This window comes from Diospyros lotus, chromosome 9, assembly GCF_014633365.1.
Source record: "Diospyros lotus cultivar Yz01 chromosome 9, ASM1463336v1, whole genome shotgun sequence".
In the NCBI taxonomy this organism is placed as follows: Eukaryota; Viridiplantae; Streptophyta; class Magnoliopsida; order Ericales; family Ebenaceae; genus Diospyros; species Diospyros lotus.
The window spans coordinates 14,797,576-14,815,973 of record NC_068346.1 but is presented as its reverse complement, the minus strand read 5'-3'; the positions used below and the strand labels follow the sequence as shown (position 1 = coordinate 14,815,973).

The following is an 18,398-nucleotide window of genomic DNA, read 5'->3' as shown; positions in this document are numbered from 1 at the left end:
CAAGATATCACTATCTGACTTAGGCATCAGAGGGCCCACGAGGGAAAGATTTTTGCGTGCCTTCTAACTGTTTTTGTGCTATAGATTTTTCCAATGCCACCTATCCAAAGATTCTCTGGACACTTTCGAAGACTAGTCACTCAAAGACTCTCTAAGGAGTAAGGCTCTCAAAGATTTCGAAGACTCGTCTGGAGACTCCTAATATCCTCTTTGCTCTCTCAAATAATGAATCGAGTCCAAGCTCTGCTTGAGCTATTTTTTAAGAGAAATAAATTTAATTCTTATAATTAGATAACAATAGCAAGAGAATCAATCACTTACAATTTTATAGTTTTAAAAATTATTTAAAGTTATTTGATTTGAATTTTAAATTTTGATAAGTGGTCAAATATTGATTGTCAAAAATCTTAAATAAAATTAATTTTTTTATGATTTAAGTTTTATTCGTATTAAAAATATAAATTTTAGTTAATTGTTAAGTAAATAGAAATTTCATAAATTTTGATTGGACAATTTTCGGTAAAAAAAAAAAAAAAAACCTTTGATAAACAATTAAAATGCCATTCAGTTTTTTACATTACTCTCAAATCAAGCAAATTAATAATTTTGATGGGTTAGCTTAATTGACTAACTCTAGAGTTTTTTTATTTAAAAAGATATTATTATTTTTGAAATATTTGTAGCTTTTTTTTATTAATTATTATAATTAAAATAGCCTAAAACAGCTAAATTTCCTGTAATTCAATTTAATTTTATTGAGTCAGACGTTGTGAACATTGTGGAAATACCCCTTCGTCCAGATTGCTTGTAGAGGGATTTCTTGCCTCCGGAGGTTTACGTCACTGTCTTTGATTTGACATACATAAGTTACTTAGTTAAAAGGTACCCAAAAAAAATTAAAGTATAAAATAATATTTTAAACTAAAAAGATATATTTTTTTCTTTTGACATTTAAAAATTCTTGAGAGTTCTAAAAAAAAATATTTATATATTATTCATAAAGATCTTAATTTTAATGAATCATAGAATGTTTGGATAAAATTTATTTATTAAAATTTTAATTTTACTGAGGTTCAAAATATTAAAATAAATATTATTTGAAATAATTCTAATTTTAAGAGATTTAAAAAAAACTTTCCGATATATATTAATTTTGGTTGACCCAAGAAAATGACCTTTTGATTGATATTAAAACTATTTTTAATCTTTAATTCAAAACCAAACATATTGTTGTTTTCAGTTTGTTAAATGCAGACACCAATTATTAATTTTAGCTGTTAAATTGGTGATGTAAGACTGGTTTGGCGAATTAAGTAGGTGACATTGATAATTTTCTTTTGCTACAATAAATTAACTTATTTTAATGATTATTTATCTTCAGGGATTATTCAATTAAAACTAAAATTATATTCCACAAAACTATATGAAATAAGAAAAATACAAAAGAAATTAATATAGGATTATCTTAGATTCAGATAATCGTAGACGATTATCACATTAGTATACCATTATCCCTAGTGATATTTTTAATTAAAAAGTGGTGGATTACTTGTGTTCCCACTGCAACACAAGCCACGTAGCGCTTTCCTTTGTCTATAAAAAGGGTGCTCCAGCAGGAGTCCAAACCTGCAACAACTCATCAAGCTAGCTAGCTAGCTCTCTTCTCTCCTTTTATTATTTGCCTTCGCAAATCATTAATGCGAATGGCTGCTTCAAATGGAGCCGAGAAAATGAACCTCAACGTCAAGGTAGATGAAGCACTGATGAAGCGAATTCTGGACACCCATCAACACGAGGATGTCAAGAAACTCGATCCCAACCCTCTTCTCCATGCCATCAGGGATGTCATTCAACGTGCCAAAGTAATATATCTGCACGCCGTTTGTATTTTTTCTATAACGACGAAAACTTGCAACCATTAGGTTAGATTTTTGACGTGACAAATGATATAACGCAAATGCAGGGAATTCCGGTAGAGGGATACTCGTCCAACTCCGAAGGCCATCTACGCTACAACCTCCAACACTTGCCCTACGAGGCAATTAAATCAGTTTCTTGTGAGGTATAATATATGTTATTTATTAACGAAATACTATACATAAGTAAGATTTTAATTACCACATCTATATGTATGTTCTCAGGCAAAAAGAAAGATTATTTAGTTTAGCCTGCAGTGTTTAAAGGATAGGATTATTTGAGGAACTTAGACAAAACAAAAGGTATATTGGCACATTTAGAAATTGCTATTTCCCCTCTAATTATTTTTAAAGCATACGATTTTTATCTTTAAAATGTATTCTTTTATAAGTATATTCTTCTTTTTTACTAATTCAAAAAAAGAAAAAAAAAAAAAAAGATTGAACATTTTCGCGATTAGTTTTCTTGCAAGTGTTCAGGGGTGTCAACCACGAGTGAGGTGGCCATTGGACTTCTTCAATTACTGGGAAGCTACTCATGGGAAGCAAAGGCAGCGATAACCTTGGCGGCATTTGCTGCAAACTACGGCTCCTATTTCTCGGTTTCGCAGCTTTATGGGAGCAACGACCCATTTTCCAAATCTTTGGCATTCCTACAACTATCTCCAAATCTGTTGAAACAGGCCCCTTTGAAACTCAAGCCCGAGGCACTCAAGGTTGTTGAGGCCATCCTTGGTCTTACCAACTATATTGTTGAGATCAAGGACTTCCAATCTAAGTACGTTCAACGCAAGATTTTCTCTTCCTTTTTCGCTGCTCATGAAGACGATTTGGCGAAAGCTGTGTACTTGAGCATTCAGAGTACCGTGGCTTGTGCATCAATATTGATGAACACAGTGGCCTTGGGAAATGAGTACGTCCCCAACTTAATTAAGCAATAACAGATAGATCACTGGACTCGTGAAAATTTTAATCGATGCCCCTACAATTTTAGGTACAAACCAACAGCAATGGAGGCTCAAGAGCTTTCGGATTTGGCGATGGAGATAACGAACATACGCAGCACACTTGCCAGTGAAATGGAAAGTTGGAAGAAACACATTGGTTAGTCCAACAATTTAAAATGGAATAACGTCGTCCTACAATATTAATTTCATTATGATTTTTCTCCCTCACAAAAATGACATAAAGATAAGAGATATGATATATCAGTTTTATGGTGAAACTAACTTAAATAAGTAAAATCTTGTCTATTGTAGAGTCTATAATTCTCACCGAAGATTATGACAAGCTCGTCGGCTTGTTTAAGCGAGAACATACCGATAATATGGAGATCCTCCAAGCTCTACTTTGTTGGAACCAAAGCCACTTGACATCCATCTATAATTGTTCTACCAAGACACAGGTTGACTCACTACATTGCCCGAGAGCTTCACATGATCAGCTTATATACACACATATAATGACAAAAATACCCCTCACCCTTGACAGTCTCCTCTCTACTCTTTCTTCTGCCCTTCCCATGGCCTCTGCTCGTCACCGCTCGTCTCGCGCCGACCGCTGCTACATCCTCCCTATCCGTGGTGGAGAGGGAGGATGCATCGATGGTCTGCACAAGGCGAGGTGACAATGACGAAGGCAACGAGTGGTGGCCATGGGAATGAGAGAAAGAGAGATTAAAGAGGAGACGACAAAGAGAAAGGGTGAGGGGTATTTTCATAATTTGATTATCAAAATATTGTATTCGGTCATCCTCTCGGTTTTGCAGTTGGGCAATGTAGTTATTGAATTAATGTTGTTCTGTTGGAACAGGAAGAATTGAACAAGTTGAGCGGCAAACATGTGTTTCTGTACATTTCAAATCTAGGGCATCTCTCCGAAGAGGAAATCTCCATTCTCTCTGAGAACTATGCGAGAAAATCTACTCCTTGTGAGATCGTGTGGGTTCCTATTGTGGACATATCAACCTCATGGAACGAAGAGATTGAAAAATACTTCAAGAAAATGCGAGATTCAATGGGATGGTACTCCATTAATGACCCTTGGAAGCTTAACAAAGCGGTCATCAAGTACATCGAGGAGGAGTGGAAGTTCGAGGGGGAGTCAGAGTTTGTGGTTCTCAACCCAAAAGGCAAGTTTGTAATATCTGGTGCCGTCAACCTCTTCTGGTTTTTGGAACAGTCGAGTTTTCAAGTAGATTACTGGAAGACGATTCAGCTGTTGCAACAAACAATGGGATCAATAGTCAATAATTGGGTATGCATATGACTATATCATATAATTAATCTGTCCCTAATTAACGACTCTTCCTAACTGTATAATTTATTAATTGTGATATTAATTTTATAGTATATGGTTATATTTTAATGTTATGAGAATACAGAGGGAGGTTTTTGGTATTTCAGATTGATGCTGGAAAGCATATCTTCCTATTTGGAGGGGAAGACATAAAGTGGATTCAGAAATTTGTAGACGAAGCTCAAAGAGTTGCGGTGGCTGCCAAAATAGACTTCGTCATGATGTATGCGGGAAAAAGCAACTTGAAGTGGGCAGCTCACCAAGAGATTTTGGAGATTTTGGAACAGTTAAAGAAAAACAACACCACCCTCCCAGTATATCGATTCGGAGACCAAAAGTATATGTCATCATTCTGGGCCACCCTGCGAAGTATATGGCAGACTAAGATAAAGACCGGTAAATCTATTGTAATATCTACTACAATGGATGACATTGCCACACTTTTGAGCTTTGATGCAATTGGTGAAGGTTGGGCTGCGATTTGCCGTGGTTCAAGCCCCGAGATGGCCAAAGCCCGAGGTAAGACATTTCTAGATATATTGAAGAACAATAGCGGATGGGAAGCTCTTGGAAAACAAGGTTTCGTAGAAGCACTGGCTCAGAAGATTAACGAGGGTAAGACCCTTGAAAGTCACCATGACTGTTACAGCCTGGAGGTTGCAGCCACGAGGGGGAGCACCCCTAAGAAGGTGAAATGCCGCCTTTGTGACTGCGCTATGAAGACCTTCATTACTTATCGTTGTTGCGGTGATCACTAATTAAGCTAAAACTATTCCACTTTGGTGATGGACCTATTAGAAACAAGTCCAGTTTGTGAACGACTTTGCTATGTGAAGTTGGTTCATCGATCTGCCACTTATGTATTAAATAAATAAGTGGTCCTTGTTCTTGTGTTCTATCTCGGTAGCGCACTATTTAGTCTATATAAGCGATGTTGACGTGTTGTAAGAAATTTAAATATGTTACAAGTTCTCGAAGAAAAATAATATTGTTAGATCTTTTATGTGTATTCATCTTTTTCTTTTTGTTTTGTTTAGAGAATTGGATTTATAAATACATATTAATCAAATTGAAAGAGTAAATATGAATAATAAAACGCACACAAGTGTTAAACCCATTTGTTATTTTATACACTTTCCATTAATTAATTCTTATAACACTAACATATATTTAATTATACCCATGTGACACTACCTCAAAGTAAGGATGTCATTAGTGAAACATTAAACGATGTCGTATTATGCTAAGGAACTGGAAGGCCACGATCGATAATCTCGGGTTGCCTTATGGCGCCCGATGGAGGGCCACATGGCAACCATCCGAGCATTCTAGATGGAGCCTGATTGTTCTCTTTCGTGTAAAGAAATATCGTGTTGCACAATTCAATCTCAACCTTCCATCTTACCTTTTTCGAAGCCCTATCCCAGCTGTTTAACTCTGCTATTTAACCTACCATCCGGATTTGGAGCGTCACATCATCAAATTTGCCATAGACGAAGAAAAGGTAAAGTTGAGGAACAGAAAGAGAAGAGAAGGAAATGTGAGTAAGTCTAGTGTCTCCTCGAGCGTGCCTTGTGGCTTCCTTTGTTTTGATCTATAAGCTCTGTATATGTTGTGTATGTATTTTCTGGTTCGATAGATTATGCCCTAATCTGTATTAGTGATTCTTGGGCTGTTTTAGTTTTCGAATCAATGTTGTATAGAGTGTTTTTGTGTGAGCTTTTCTGAGGGTGTAATCTCTATTTTTCGTATAGTGCAATGAACTCTTCTCACTAAAACTCAACGTGGACGTAGCCCTTTTCGGGCGAACCACGATAAATCTCTCTGTGTAATTTTTCTTTCCATCGTTTTGTTTGTGTTTGTTGGTTGTGCTTTGCTTTCTGATTAAGTCTCTATTGTTGGGTTTAAAGGCTTACAATGATATCAAGTGTGTACGTGTGCGTTTTCTATCTGTCTGCACAATAGAGGATATTTGTAATAACACTATTCGAAGTTCCATCATCCAATGGCACCCAATCCAATATTTTTATTTTGTTCCTCTACCGTCATTGCATCTTTTATATATAATAATTAAGATGCTAGCATTAAAGCATTTAATTGATATATATATTTTTTTTTACCTCAAAGTAAAGCATTGAAATGGATGTATTTTCTAAATTTTCTCAACATATAAATCTCTACAAAGGTATTGATGAGTGTATCAACGAGCCTAGTTTAGTGAGAAAGCCGATAGAATATCAGTGGTTGCCCTCTGTTTGTTCTCATTGTAAGGTCTTTAGTCATAAAGTCTCAAGTTGTCCCAAAATTCCTTCTCTAGCCCCGCCTATACACCAATCCTCTTCGGTGTCAGTTTCGTCGACCCAAAAAGATAAGGGGAGTGTTAGTGGGCATGTACAGGGAGGCAAGAAAGCGAGAAATATGTCAGGTAAGATTACACCCAAAGGGTCTCTCCTAATAATCGCAAAGCATGCATCCATGGCTATTTCTACTCGTCCTCAAGATATGGGGTTGCTACTTCACAATCTATTTAGTTCGATTATGGAAAAAGATAAAGATATTCCTTCAAATGAGGATATGAAGGAGGTTATGGAGGGGGTGTTGTGTGGGAATAATGGGACTAAGTTGAGGAGGATGTTTCTATATCTAACAGAGTTGACAATTCTAATTTGAACTATGATCTTATGAAGACCAAGTCGCAGTGCAAGAAAGAAATGAAGAAGTTGAATGCTCTTGTTTAGGCTAAGCATAGTTTTGAGGAAGCACATCTTGTGCTTGTGGATTCGGTATAAGGATTTTCTTCGCTCTTTCCTTTTATTATGTTTTGCTAGTTTGTTGTATCCCGATGTAGGGTGTTTGGTGCTTTTGTGCATAGGGTATTCCTTAGTGTGAGCTGTCGACATTTTGTGGTGTTTTTTTATTTAATTAATTATTACTTATAGATAAAAAAAGATTATTAATATTATATTAATCTTTAAATTTTACTTAAAAATAAAAATTAAACTATAATATTCAAAGTGTCACTCTTTTGAAAACAAATTTTATTTATAATTTTTTATTTTTTTACACATACATAAATTGTTCCACTCTAGTAAAAGGCATAATTTTTTTACACATACTTAAAAATACATAATTTTTTTTTTTGAAAACAAGATTGCTTGCGTCAGATTCCCTCTCTCATTTCTTTGTCGCAGTACAAAATAGTTTCATATAATTTTTTTACGCAAAGTTTTTACAGTTTGTACATTTTGTTTAAATTAAAAGTATTTTAAAATTGGAGGATACCATTACTAATTTAAAAATAAAATAAGCTTAAGACCATTATAAAAATACTTAATACAAATTTCAAGCTGAAAATGAGTCAAGATTAAAAAACGTATAGCGTGTAAGTCATAATTAAACAAGAACACGATTATTAATATTATATTAATCTTTAAATTTTACTTGAAAATAAAAATTGAACTATAATATTCAAAGTGTCAGTCTTTTGTAAACAAAGTTTATTTGTAATTTTTATTTTTTTTACACATACATAAATTGTTCAACTTAGGCAACAAAGTTTAATTTTTCATTTTCTTCAAGTACTTATCTATTTTTCCATCATTTTTCAAATCTTTTCAAAATTTTTGAAAGTCAAAAAAAGGTAATCAAATAAAATAATAAAATTAAAAAAATAGATCAAATGCCATCCGAAAAATAATTAGTTAATTCAGTGCATGACGATGAAATTTGTTGCCTCCACATCGATTATTTATTGCATCCATATCCATACTGCATTTTTCCATCTTTTGACATTTGAGAAAATGATATAGATACAGACAATTTTTCCGAATAATTTTCATAAATTAATATCACATTATAAATTTATAATAATTTTATTTAAAATTAATAATAATTATATTTAAAATTAAAAAAAATCCGGTTACCATTTTGATCTATTAAATTGAGTTATTCTCTTTTATTTTTGATGAGAGGGCCGACGCATAAACAAAAAGTAAAAGAAAAAAAAAAATTAACTAAAAATTTATTAAGTAATAAATATTTAATTTTTATTAATGTAATTTTTTTTTTTATTTTTATGATAAATTCAAAGTTAGTTGGGGTGACAGCTTGCGACAGATGCTCTTATTTTTGTCATCTTTCTTTTTCTATGCATATATCATCAATCACTCTCTCCTTTCTTTATCGTCGTACGAATAGTTTCATATATATAAAAAGCAAATTTTTTATAGTTTGTATATTTTTGTAAATTAAAAATATTAATGATTATATTTATCTTCATAAATTGTTCCACTCTAGTAAGTAAATTTATAATTAATCTCTATGAATAGGCTTTTAGGTGACATTGATAATTTTCTTTTGGTACAATAACTTAACTTATTTTAATAATTATATTTATCTTCAGGGATTATTATTCAATTAAAACTAAAATTATATTCCACAAAAATAGTTATAATTAATTTTTTCTCTTCATCGTTGAGCTAGGCATGCATGTAATGGCAATGTGGCCAACGTAAGATTGGCTACCTACTCACATGCCCTTGTCAAGGCTCCAAAATTAATGGGAACAGGTACTTGTGTTCCCACTGCAACACAAGCCACGTAGCGCTTTCCTTTGTCTATAAAAAGGGCACGCCAGCAGGAGGCCAAACCTGCAACTCATCAAGCTAGCTAGCTAGCTCTCTTCTCTTCTCTCCTCTTATTAATTATTTGTCTTTGCAGTTTGTTTAAGTGACCAAACCCCCTTCACAAATAATTAATGGGAATGGCTGCTTCACATGGAGCTGACGTCAACGGAGATGCAGCACTGATGGAGCAAATTCTGGCCACCCATCAGCACCAGCTAGCATGTCAAGAAATTCGATCCCAACCCTCTTCTCCACTCCATGCCATCAAGGATGTCATTCAACGTTCCAAAGTAATATATATGCGCGCCGTTTGTATTTTTCTATAACGACGAAAACTTGCAACCATTAGATTAGATTTTTGAGGTGACAAATGATCTTATGCAAATGCAGGGAATTCCGGTGGAGATTCCGGTGGAAGGTAACGCGTCCGCCTCCGAAGGCCATTTGCGCTACAACCTCCAACAGTTGCCCTACGATGCAATTAAATTAGTTTCTTGTGAGGTATAACATGTGTTATTTATTAACGAAATGCTATACATAAGTAAGATTTTAATTACCACATCTATATGTATGTTCTCAAGCAAAAACAAGATTTTAATTACCACATTTAGAAATTGATATTTCGGTAAAGACTTGTTAGTGGGTCTAGAGTATTATTAAAATTTTATTTTGTATATCACATTTTGGGGGCATCATTGAAATTAAATGTTGGAATTAATTATTTTTATATGAGAATATTAATTTTTGGATTTGATATTTGAAATATTGGGATTAAGGGGTCATTAGCAAAAAAGTTACACTAGTGAAAATATTATTTTTGGAATCAATGTATGGTGAATAATTAAAGAATGATGGTCAAATTTATAACTAACACAAAACAAATGGGTTAAAAGACCCAATAGACTTGGGCCAAGGGTTAAAAGACCCAATAGACTTGGGCCAAGGGTTAAAAGACCCAATAGACTTGAAGAGTTGAAATTCATTTATAAATTAGGTTGAGGCCATTGGGCTTAAAATGAGTTAAATATGTGTGGGTGTTGTTTTATTTGGGACCTAAGGGTTATTTTATTTAATTGGACTTTGATATGGGCTAGGGCCATGCATAAAAATGTGGGTTTTGTTTAAATGAGTTATATATATATACATACATATTGAAAAATGTGTGAATAAAGAAAATGAAAATACAAAATGTTCAAAGTGGGTTTATATATTATATGTTGTGTAAGAAAAGGTAAGGGTAAAATGGAAATTTGCATAATAGAATGAATAAGGAAAGGAGAAAAGAAATGGAAAATGAAGCAAATTACCAATAGGGGTATGGATATTTGATTGTGTATGTGTGCATTAATGAGGGGTAAAATTAGAATTTGAGAGAGATGGTGGTTGGAGAATGGAAGTTTTTGTAGTTGATTTCGGAATTCTCAATAAAATTTTTATTGAATTTTTTTTCATAATTCTCTTCAATTTTTTGATATTTTTTAAAATCAATAAATTATTGATTAAGTCCTATAATCCGGCATTAATGAGTGAATCAACGAGTTATTAAAAGACTTTCGCTACGTCAGACACCCAATCCTCCTTTTTTTGTGTTTCCTTACCCTCCTCACTGCATCTTTTATATATAATAAGATGCTAGCATTAAAGAATTTAATTGATCTATTTATTTGTTATATCTCAATTGATCGGATTTATCTAAGCATTTAATTGATCAAGTTTTCAAAGAAGTTTTATCCTAATTTTTGATAGCTTCGTTGTTATTTATATTTGATTTGTATGCAGTTTAATTCTCTTAATCGAAGTTTTCGTTTTTACAGTGATGCCTTGTATGTAGGGTTGGGATGTGTTTTGATACAGGACGGCCGAGTGAATGCTTATGCATCCAGACAGTTGAAGAGGCACGAAGAAAATTACCCTACACATGATCTAGAGTTAGCGGCCGTAGTGTTTGCCTTGAAGATTTGGAGGCATTATCTTTATGGTGAGAGAGTCCAGATTTACACTTATCACAAGAGTCTTAGGTACCTCTTCTCACAGAGGGAACTCAATATGAGACAACGCCGTTGGTTAGAGCTGCTTAAAGATTATGATTGCGAGATCCTCTATCATCCAGGTAAAGCCAATGTGGTTGCAGATGCATTGAGTCGTTGTAGAGCATCAGCTGCAGCTATGATGGTGCAGGTGTGGTTCTTATTGGAGCAGATGAGTGATCTTACTATCTCAGTGGCATCAGATAATCCTACACTCTATTGTGCTACCATGAGAATCCATTCAGATCTTGAGGACCAGATTCGCGATCGACAGCGACAGGATGTGGAGCTTGACGCGATTATGGCTGATATGGAGAGATTTGGTCCATTGGGGTATAGCCAGAGGGATGATGGCTTGCTATTGTTCCGTGGGCGGATTTGTGTGCCGAGTGACGGTGATATCAGGCAGAGGATCCTAGAGGAAGCTCATCGTTCTCCCTATACTATCCATCCTGGAGCGACGAAGATGTACCAGGGCTTACGGCGTCAGTATTGGTGGAGCGACATGAAGAGGAACGTAGCAGAATATGTATAGCGATGTTTAGTGTGCCAGCAGGTTAAGGCTGAGCACCAGAGGCCCGCAGGATTGTTACGACCTTTATTTGTGCCGGAGTGGAAGTGGGAGCGCATAGCTATGGATTTTGTCTCAAGATTGCCACGATCCAGCCGGGGGTATGATTCGATATGGGTGATTATTGATCGGCTGACTAAATCAGCACACTTCCTACCTGTCAAGAAGACCTATCCTATTCATCGACTGGCCAAGCTATACATTGATGAGGTGGTGAGACTGCACGGAGTCCCAGCTAGTATTGTGTTAGACAGGGATCCTCGGTTTACCTCACGATTTTGGGAGGCGTTGTAGAGTACTATGGGGACCCAGCTGACTTTCAATACAGCCTTCCATCCTCAGACTGACGGGCAGTCGGAGCGGACCATTCGGACTTTGGAGGATATGCTCCGTGTCTGTGTATTGGATTTCCATGGGAGCTGGGATGATCATTTGTCGCTAGTGGAGTTTGCCTACAATAACAGCTTCCAGGCTAGTATTGGGATGGCACATTTTGAGGCGTTGTATGGGCGGCCGTGTAGATCACCTCTATGCTAGACTGAGACCGAGGAGCGAGCACTACTTGGACCGGAGTTGGTAGAGCAGACGACAGAGAAGATCTAGTTGATTCGGGCTAGGATGAAGGCAGCTCAGGACCGTCAGAAGAGCTACGCGAACAGACGACGTCGGGATTTGGAGTTTGTTGTGGGCAACCATGTTTTTCTTCGTGTCATGCCGATGAGGGGTGTCTGACGTTTTGGGGTATCTGGCAAGCTGAGTCCTCGTTATGTGGGACCATTCGAGATTCTGGAGCGAGTCGAATCGTTGGCATACCGATTAGCTTTACCCCCTCAGTTAGCCCATGTACATGATGTCTTTCATGTTTCTATGCTCCGCAAGTACGTGGTAGATCCCGGGCATGTCATTGATTATCATCCGCTCGTGGTTCAAGAGGACGCGTCATACGTTGAGTTGCCTGCTAGTATTGTGGATCGGAAGGAGAAAGTGCTCTGTAGCCGCACGATTCCCTATGTAAAGATCTAGTGGCAACGACATATCCCTGAGGAGGCTACTTGGGAGCTAGAGGAGGACATGAGGTGACTTCACCCTCAGTTATTTTCCTAGCCAGATATGAATTTCGGGGACGAAATTCTTTTAAGGGGGAAGATTTGTAGTGCCCGTAAATGGCAATTTAATTTAATTTTGGGATAATTGGATTTAAAAGAAATATTAAAGTAAATTGTAGCGATTAAATAAAAATAATAATAATAGTAAGTAGAAGAATAATAAGATTTGACTATAATTAATATATATGAGTTTAGGAGTGTATAAGGATTAAGAGGTTAAATATATATATATAGGTTATAGGAAGAAATTGGTGGCAGCGTGAGGTTCTGGAATGGTCAATTAAATAGCAAGCAAGCTCAAGTTATTACATAAGACTAAAGAAATGGACTAAATTAAATGAAGATGCAGCCAGCGCAGGTGGCACGCGGGCGTGTGAAGGCGGGCGCAGATGCGGGTTTGAGTCGCAGGGGGGAGTTGCGCATGCGAGGCTGGAAATTGGATTATTTTTTAATCAGCCAATTGAAGTTTAAAACGACGTCGTTTCGAAGGAGGCGATGGCCTCCCCCAGCGGCCTGCCGCGCGCTGCCACGTGGCGCCCCACTCCCTTGCTTCTTTTTAGCCGATTTCGGGCGTGAATTCGAGCAGTACAAACAGTAAAATTTTACAGAAAATACAGCAGCGTGCGCGAGGAAATTTTGAGAGATTTTGGGCTTCAAAAATCGGATTAAACTCCGTTTAATCCCTAATTTAATTATCCAGGTATGTAGACCAATTAGTAATTAATAATCTCTGCAATTGAAATTTTATTTGGAGCCCAATTTTATTAATTTTGTCAATAACTGGAATATTGCAGTTTGTATGACGTTGATCGCGTTTGGTCAAATTGAGTATAAGGCTATCTTCGGAAAGGCAAGTTCTCTATACCCTCGTTGTCGATTCTTTCATTATCAATTTATTTGACCTCCCTTCGTTGGATTTGGCTGTTAATAAATTATGAAATTTGAACGGTGTGTTTAATAATTTAATTTATTAACCTGATTTCAAGAGTATTATTCGTTGATTGTCTACGGAGTTTGTATCACCCCCAATCCTATGGGAATGATGTTGTATTCACCCAGGGCTAGGTTCTTAGCTATCGGGTATTATTATGGATTTTCGTTTATTTATTGGCTAGAGCGGTTGGGTAGTGGGGGCAAGGGTTAGCCGTTCGGTGACGGTGAGACTGTTGTATGGTCTATTTTAGGCCGTCAGATGGTCTCTCCTGATCACTAACCACTGACCGTGTCAAACACTGCTGACTAGCTCTGCCGTTATGTGATTATAGCACGCTTGGTTATATTTTATTTTATTTTTGTCGCATGGTTTGGTATGCACATGGGTACGGGCAGCATGATGGGATTATCATGATTTGGTTATGTTTAATCACGGACATTTTAGATTAGTCAGGTTGCATCCAGCACGAGCATATGCATCGCGTGTGATTTACTACGTGGACGGAGTATGGCCTGATACCTGGATGTATGGGCGCCTTGTATCACGTTGATGCTCATTACGCCTTGCATTTTATATGCATTGCATGGTTACTAGTAGTTATTAGTTCTTGTACGGGAGTACCGTTCCGAGGGAGCCTTTGGCTCGGCTGTCGGGAGTACCGGTAGGGATACGGGTGACGGGAGTACTGACCCGGGACAGTGCGCACAGGTTTGTGGTGATTTATGTTGCCTTTCAAGGCAGCGGCAAGTTGGTATGGGACTTGGGTGCCAGGTGTTTTATGTGGGCCCCAAGGACCGGTATATGTTTTATTATGCAGCACTGTTGCGTTGTTGCGTCACATGACTTGTGTGTACATGTGGGTTTATATTTGGGATGATCTCCTCTTCTGTTTCATTTACAGCCTTTCTTTTCATATAAACTTGCTGAGTCTTGCGACTCACCTTGCTTTCCATCATTTCAGGCAAGGGTAAAGCTAAAGTCGAGGGCGAGGACCGCACCACCTAGCAGCCAGCCGTGTCGGTAGGGTGTACAATTAGCTGCCCCCGTTTTCTCTGATGTTTTGTTAGGATTTCTGACTCTCATTTTTGACTATGCCCGGTTGTCCCTAGTATCTTTTATTTATTGGCACAGGTGTCTGTATATTTTTATATACTCCTTGACTGCTGTCCCAGCGGGGTACCTGCAGACATGCATGTATATCATTTTGCTTCCGCTGTGGCATTTCTTTTATGTATGCATGTCAGGGCATTTTGTCTTGTGTTTATTTTTTTTCCCTTAGGTAAGCGCTTCCGTTTGGGTAGACCGGGTGGTTGGGATATCCGGGCGGAGGTGCTTACACTTTTACTTATAATGTCGATTGTTCTTTTTCATCATGGCATAATCAGTCAACACATGTTAATTATAGATCATTAAAATTTATGGTTGGGAAAATGTTCCTTTGCCGGAATGAGGATGACCGAAGGCACCAAATGATAAAAATACCCTCACCCAATTTACAAATTCACCACCTTTGCTCTTGGCCGCCTCCTCTCTCCTCTATCATAATCGCCTCCAGGAGGCTCCACCCCTACCCTCGATCGTCGATGCATTCTCTTGTCATCTCGTTGTAGCGACTCACTCGACCGTCATTACATCCTATCGTCGCTTTGCCGCAATGCCTCGCGTTGACTGTTGCTACACCATCTCATTGTCTTGTTGTCGCCTTCGGTCGGACTTCATCCTAGATGAAAGCCCGAGCTTCTCGATCGAGCTTCATGAAGAAAACTTGATCAAGCTTCATGAAACTTGGGCTTCTCCTATCTGTGGTAGCTTGATAATCGTACTTCATCGATGATGAAGCCCGATTCAATTATCGGGCTTATTGTCCCATCGGTACAAATAGCACAGTCTTTATGGTTGAACATGGTTTAATTTCTTATCAAAATGAACCTAAAGCAAAATTCAAAATCTGTATTCAAGCAAAAATGACAAAGAAGTCTTTTTCTACAGCAAAAAGAAATTATGCATTATTAGAATTTGTGCATTCTCATTAGAGGAGGCAATAGATATTTTATCATGTTTATAGATAATTATTTTTTTGTTCTGATTTCAGAGACAAAAAATTTTCATCTCTAAAACAATCAAAAGTTAAGGTTGCGTTCTTTTTGTTATTTTCAAGTCATTTTTAATTTTTAATTTTCTAAGATAATAAAAACTCGTTCTCTTTGCTGTTTTTAAAAATGTATTTTTGAAAAAAAAAATTGTAAAAAAAACTCAAAACAATAAAAAGTTGTTTTGAGTGTTTTCATTTAAAACAAATTCTAAACTCAAAACACATTTATTTATTTATTTATTTATATTTTATTATTGTAATGGAAAAAATATTATAAAATCTATTAACTTTAAAATATATATATTTTTAATAATATATTAACATTAAATATTTCTAATTTACTGAACGATCAAATTTATTGAATAAAATATTAATAAAAAATAATTTTCAAAATTTCAAAGAGAACGCGTTTTTAATTTTTTAAAAATAGACTATTAAAACAAAAAATTAAAAATAAATTCAAAACTCAAAATTAAAAATTGAAAAAGCAAAAAGAACGCAGCCTAAATTTTTCTATCTTTTCGGTCTCTAAAGCTCATAGACGAAGAAAAATATGAGAGACAGATCTATAGACCTCAAAGAAAGAATTTACAACTATTCCACTTTGGTGATGGACCTATTTAGAAACAAGTCCAGTTTGGGAACGACTTTGCTCTGTGAAGTTTGTTCATTGATCTGCCACTTATGTACTAAATAAATAAATGGGTCCTTGTTCTTGTGTTCTAGCTAGTTAGGCCGCACTATTCAGTCTATATATATGCGCTATTGACGTGTTGTAAAAGGCTTATATATGTTACGAGTTCTCGAAAAAAACTATTGTTAGACCTTTTATGTGTATTCATCCTTTTATTTTTATTTTGTTTAGAGAATTGGATTTATTAATGCATATTAATCAAATTGGAGTAAATAAGAATAACAAAGCACACAAGTGTTAAACCGAATTGTTATTTTATACACTTTCTAATAGTTCTTAACACTCAAGTATACATTCATACACATGTGACGTTAAGTTCCATCGTCCAATGGCACCCAATCGTCTCTTTTGTCTGTTCTCATAATCATCTCAGTGCATCTTTTATATATAATAAGATTTTAGTATTGCCAATGGTTGGGTCACGAGACATTGAGATTCATATCAGTAGGTATTGGGTTTGATTTCTTATCTTACGTAGTGAGATAAAGACTGCACTTACGATTTACCTCTTCTGCCGAAATAGAGGGCACGAGCAATGAGGGACCGCACAAAGGTGGTAATCCAAGATACTAGCATTAAAGCATTTAATTTATCATTTTTTTAAAGAAGTATTATCCTAATTTTTGATAGCTTCGTTGTTGTTTATATTCAATTTGAATGCAGTTTATATGTTAACCGACAATTAAGATGCAGAGAAATTTATAGTGTTTTTCTTTTTATTAGGTAAAATAAATAAAAGTTGCAACCTAGCAATTAACATTATAAAATAGGATCCGATGGTTATAGAACATACTAATCTGAAATAGAAAACACATAATAATAAGTACTAACAAACCCTACACATAGAAATATAAAAGATAACAATCAGATCCAATCCAACTAGAGTAGATATGCTTATCATTTAACACAATTTACTATATTTAAGACAATTTACAATTGATGATGTGCACTGGGCATTGAACCAAGGCCCATTAATTTCCCACTTGGCAACAGTTAAAAGAGAGCCGCCCTAATAAGGGGATCTAGAAAGTCTCCTAGGCTAAAGAACCTCAAAGACCTTAATTGATGTGCATTGGGCCAAGGCCCAATGAAGTATTGAGCCATGGCCATTAATAATTCCCACTTGAGCCACAGTTAAAAAGAGTAGCCCTAGTAAAGGGAACCTAGAAAGCCTCCTTAGTTAAGAACTTGTAGGAAACCATCTTGAGTTAACTTCATGAAAGAAGAGCTAAGAGACCCCATGGTCTCTCGAAAGTATATCCTCGAGGTATTCCCATAAAAAGCATAAACCCATCATTTTTTAGATCTCCTCTGATGATCTTGCAATAGGTATGTACTATCAACAAATCATTGGAAACTCTCGCAAGATCAAAGTCAAAAATCAAAAGATCTTAGAAGTATCTCGAGAAGGCGGAAGACTTGAATGACTTCGAAAAGTCTTTTGGACAAGACTCTCCTAGAAACTCAGAGAGTCTCTAGGGCAGCCCTTAGCATCCTAGAAGCCCAGGACTCATCTAAAGAGTCTTTCGAGCTCAGGCCATCAGATAACTCTAAAGAGTCTTTAGGACCCTTCCAAAGGCTACTCTTCGAGGCATTCCATCGTTGGAGGTACCTCTAGGCCTTCCGATCTCATCCGAAGCCTTTCCACTCGAAGAATCGGGACACACATCAGTATTCCACATGTCACGTGAACCCTACCACTAATGTCTATAAATACTCACCTACTACACAACAAATGGATCTCTCTCTCTCTCAAACATAGACTCAAGACTCGAAGACTTTGACCGTAGTCCATATTGAACCCATCGAGAGACTCCCCATTGAAAGACTCCCATCCGAAGGCACTCTTCTAGAATATCACTATATACATACATTCATACTTCTACTCTATGACATCATCATTTAACTTAAGGATCAAAGGGCCTAGGTAGGGAAGCTCCCTATGTGCCTTCTAGCCATTCCTTTGTTGCAGACCCATCCGGTAATACCTATCCAAAGACTCTTCAAACCCATCGAAAGACTAGCTATTTGAAGACTCCTTATATCCTATTAGCTTTCCCAGATAACGGATTGAGCTCGTCACCCATTGACCTCTTGTGGTGCCACAGACCTTAACCTCTTGCCTAGACTCTACC

The 18,398-nt window shown here is 36.4% G+C and overlaps 1 protein-coding gene across 2 annotated transcripts; it reads left to right on the top strand.

The window, feature by feature from the left end:
* The first annotated feature begins 1,638 nt into the window (after positions 1-1,638).
* Positions 1,639-5,223, top strand: LOC127809544 (protein SIEVE ELEMENT OCCLUSION B-like). 2 transcript variants are annotated; one of them, XM_052348408.1, is made up of 7 exons: positions 1,639-1,862; positions 1,964-2,062; positions 2,378-2,694; positions 2,911-3,020; positions 3,176-3,321; positions 3,729-4,172; positions 4,322-5,223. In XM_052348408.1, the coding sequence occupies exons 1-7, from the start codon at positions 1,698-1,700 to the stop codon at positions 4,970-4,972; spliced, it is 1,932 nt and encodes a 643-aa protein (XP_052204368.1). In that variant the 5' UTR covers positions 1,639-1,697; the 3' UTR covers positions 4,973-5,223. The 2 variants fall into 2 exon arrangements, with proteins under 2 accessions (XP_052204368.1, XP_052204367.1); XM_052348407.1 differs by having other exon boundaries at positions 2,378-2,829.
* Positions 5,224-18,398: the final 13,175 nt, after the last annotated feature.

Excerpts from the sequence above, each read along its gene's own strand:
- LOC127809544 (XM_052348407.1), top strand. The coding sequence starts at position 1,698 with ATGCGAATGGCTGCTTCAAATGGAGCCGAGAAAATGAACCTCAACGTC. Across the intron at positions 1,863-1,963 it reads ATGTCATTCAACGTGCCAAA|GGAATTCCGGTAGAGGGATA; the intron begins GTAATATATCTG and ends ACGCAAATGCAG. Across the intron at positions 3,322-3,728 it reads ATTGTTCTACCAAGACACAG|GAAGAATTGAACAAGTTGAG; the intron begins GTTGACTCACTA and ends CTGTTGGAACAG.